The sequence below is a fragment of the Entamoeba dispar genome, genomic scaffold (genome assembly GCF_000209125.1).
Source record: "Entamoeba dispar SAW760 scf_1105229462863 genomic scaffold, whole genome shotgun sequence".
Lineage (NCBI taxonomy): Eukaryota > Evosea > Mastigamoebida > Endamoebidae > Entamoeba > Entamoeba dispar.
In genome coordinates this window covers 121-1982 of record NW_001855405.1, presented here as the reverse complement: position 1 = coordinate 1982, position 1862 = coordinate 121, and the positions used below count along the sequence as shown (strand labels likewise).

General features: G+C 20.9%; 1 protein-coding gene across 1 annotated transcript, besides 4 other annotated features; it reads right to left on the bottom strand.

Annotated features, from left to right (window-relative positions):
- Window positions 1–52: 52 nt before the first annotated feature.
- Window positions 53–110: a microsatellite.
- A 59-nt stretch (window positions 111–169) lies between these two features.
- Window positions 170–207: a sequence feature (AT_rich).
- On the bottom strand, window positions 207–1463 carry EDI_055040 (uncharacterized protein; the record flags this gene model as incomplete). Its single annotated transcript, XM_001740298.1, has 1 exon — window positions 207–1463. One exon carries the CDS (start codon window positions 1461–1463, stop codon window positions 207–209), a length of 1257 nt encoding a protein of 418 aa, XP_001740350.1.
- Window positions 429–461: a microsatellite.
- A 189-nt stretch (window positions 1464–1652) lies between the features above and the next one.
- Window positions 1653–1707: a sequence feature (AT_rich).
- Window positions 1708–1862: the final 155 nt, after the last annotated feature.

The following is a 1862-nucleotide window of genomic DNA, read 5'->3' as shown; positions in this document are numbered from 1 at the left end:
TTATTTTCATTTTAGTTCTTTATTTTCTTTTAAACCTTAAAAAATTAAAAACTTCTTATTATTTTATAGTTTTTTCTATTTCTTTCTTTTTATTTCTTTATTATTCTTTTTATTAAAACTTATAAATCAAATGAATTGAATTAGATTTTATTCATATATCTTCTTCTACTTTTATTAATTAAAATAAATTTATTATATTAAATATTTCATTTAGGATGTTGTTTAATATATTCATTTTGTAATATACTAATTGTTTTTCCTTGTTCTAATACTGTATTTTTTAATTCATTTATTTGTTTCTTAAGTTCTTCAATTCTTGTTTCAATTGTTTCTTCTGTTTCAATTAAATAATATTGTTGAAGTTTAAAATCTAAATCCTTTTCATCTACTTGAACTTTTTTTTGTTTTCTTCTAAACATTGTTTTAATTTCATCTTCTTTTTTTTCTTCTTTTTCTTCTTCACTTTTCATTTCATTTTTATTATCTCCTTTTATTTCTTGATTAATTTCTGCCATTTTCTTCTTCACATATTCTTTAAATGCTGAACGTTTTATTAAATCAAATGGTTCTACTTTATTAAAATTTTGTTCTATTATGTCAATTTCTTTTTGAATATTTGGGAAAATATATTCAAAATTTTCTATGAGCATAGTGAGTATTGTGTCTTTCATTGATTTTAACTCGACTGGTGGATTATACACACTACTATAAAGTGTTAATAATTCCTCTAATATATCATAATTTAATTCATACATTTTGTTAAGGTAATGAAACAATAATACTACTACTATTCTACATGGAGACCTTAACCCTTCAAATGTTTTCTGTAATACCTCTACTTGATTTAATGTACTTTCTTTTTTCATTGCATCTAAAATACCATCATTAAGATAATTTGGAATTAATGGTGGATTTAATGATGTGATATAATGGTGAATAATTAAATGTGCTTGTTCAATTGTTTTGATTGAATTAATATCACAAAGTTCATTTAATTCGTTAAGGTCAAAACTTAATGGTTGAAGTAAAGGAGAAGAAGGTTGATATTGATATTCATCAATGATTTTAAAACATTTAGCAAGTATTAATGGAATGCAATAATTACTTTTAAATGTAATAGTGTGTAATGGATAATGAGTAATTCCAGCAACACAACAATAAGAAGATAATGTTTTAATCCATAATGCTAGTGTTTGTTTATTATTACATTCAAATTGATAATATTCATTTTCTAATAAATCAAATGTGATTTCTATTTTCACTGGATCAATAACTTCTTGTTCTGCACTCAGATAACATAATTTCCCATTTTTTAAGTTTATTGAAAAAACTTCTTTCTTTTTATCTTCATCTTTGTATAATATTAATTTATTACCTTCTAAAACGTAATAATATTTCTTGATTTTATTTGATAAATTAATTCGAATATCAATCCATCCTGTAAGTGGTAATTCAACACTCATTTCTTTCTTATCATTTTAAGTTTTTTTTTATTGAAAAACATTTTGAAAATTTTATTTCATATTAATGAGATGTTATTTATCCTTCTCTTTCTTCTTCTATTCTTTTCATTTTATTAATTCATTATTAAATTCATCCAATTCAAACACTTTCAATTCAATAACCACATTTATTAATTCACTCTTCTTTTCTTAAATACTTTTAAATTATTTATTCTTGTTTAATAGATTATTTAATTAATTAAATGAAATGATGGAGATTATTCATAATAAATAATGTATTAAAATAATGAATTTCAATTTGATTTCTTTTTTTTCATTATGTTGAATAAATTATCAATTATTTCTTGTTTATTTCATTGTATAATTCTTGAGATTCTGTTTAAATGATGAATATTAATT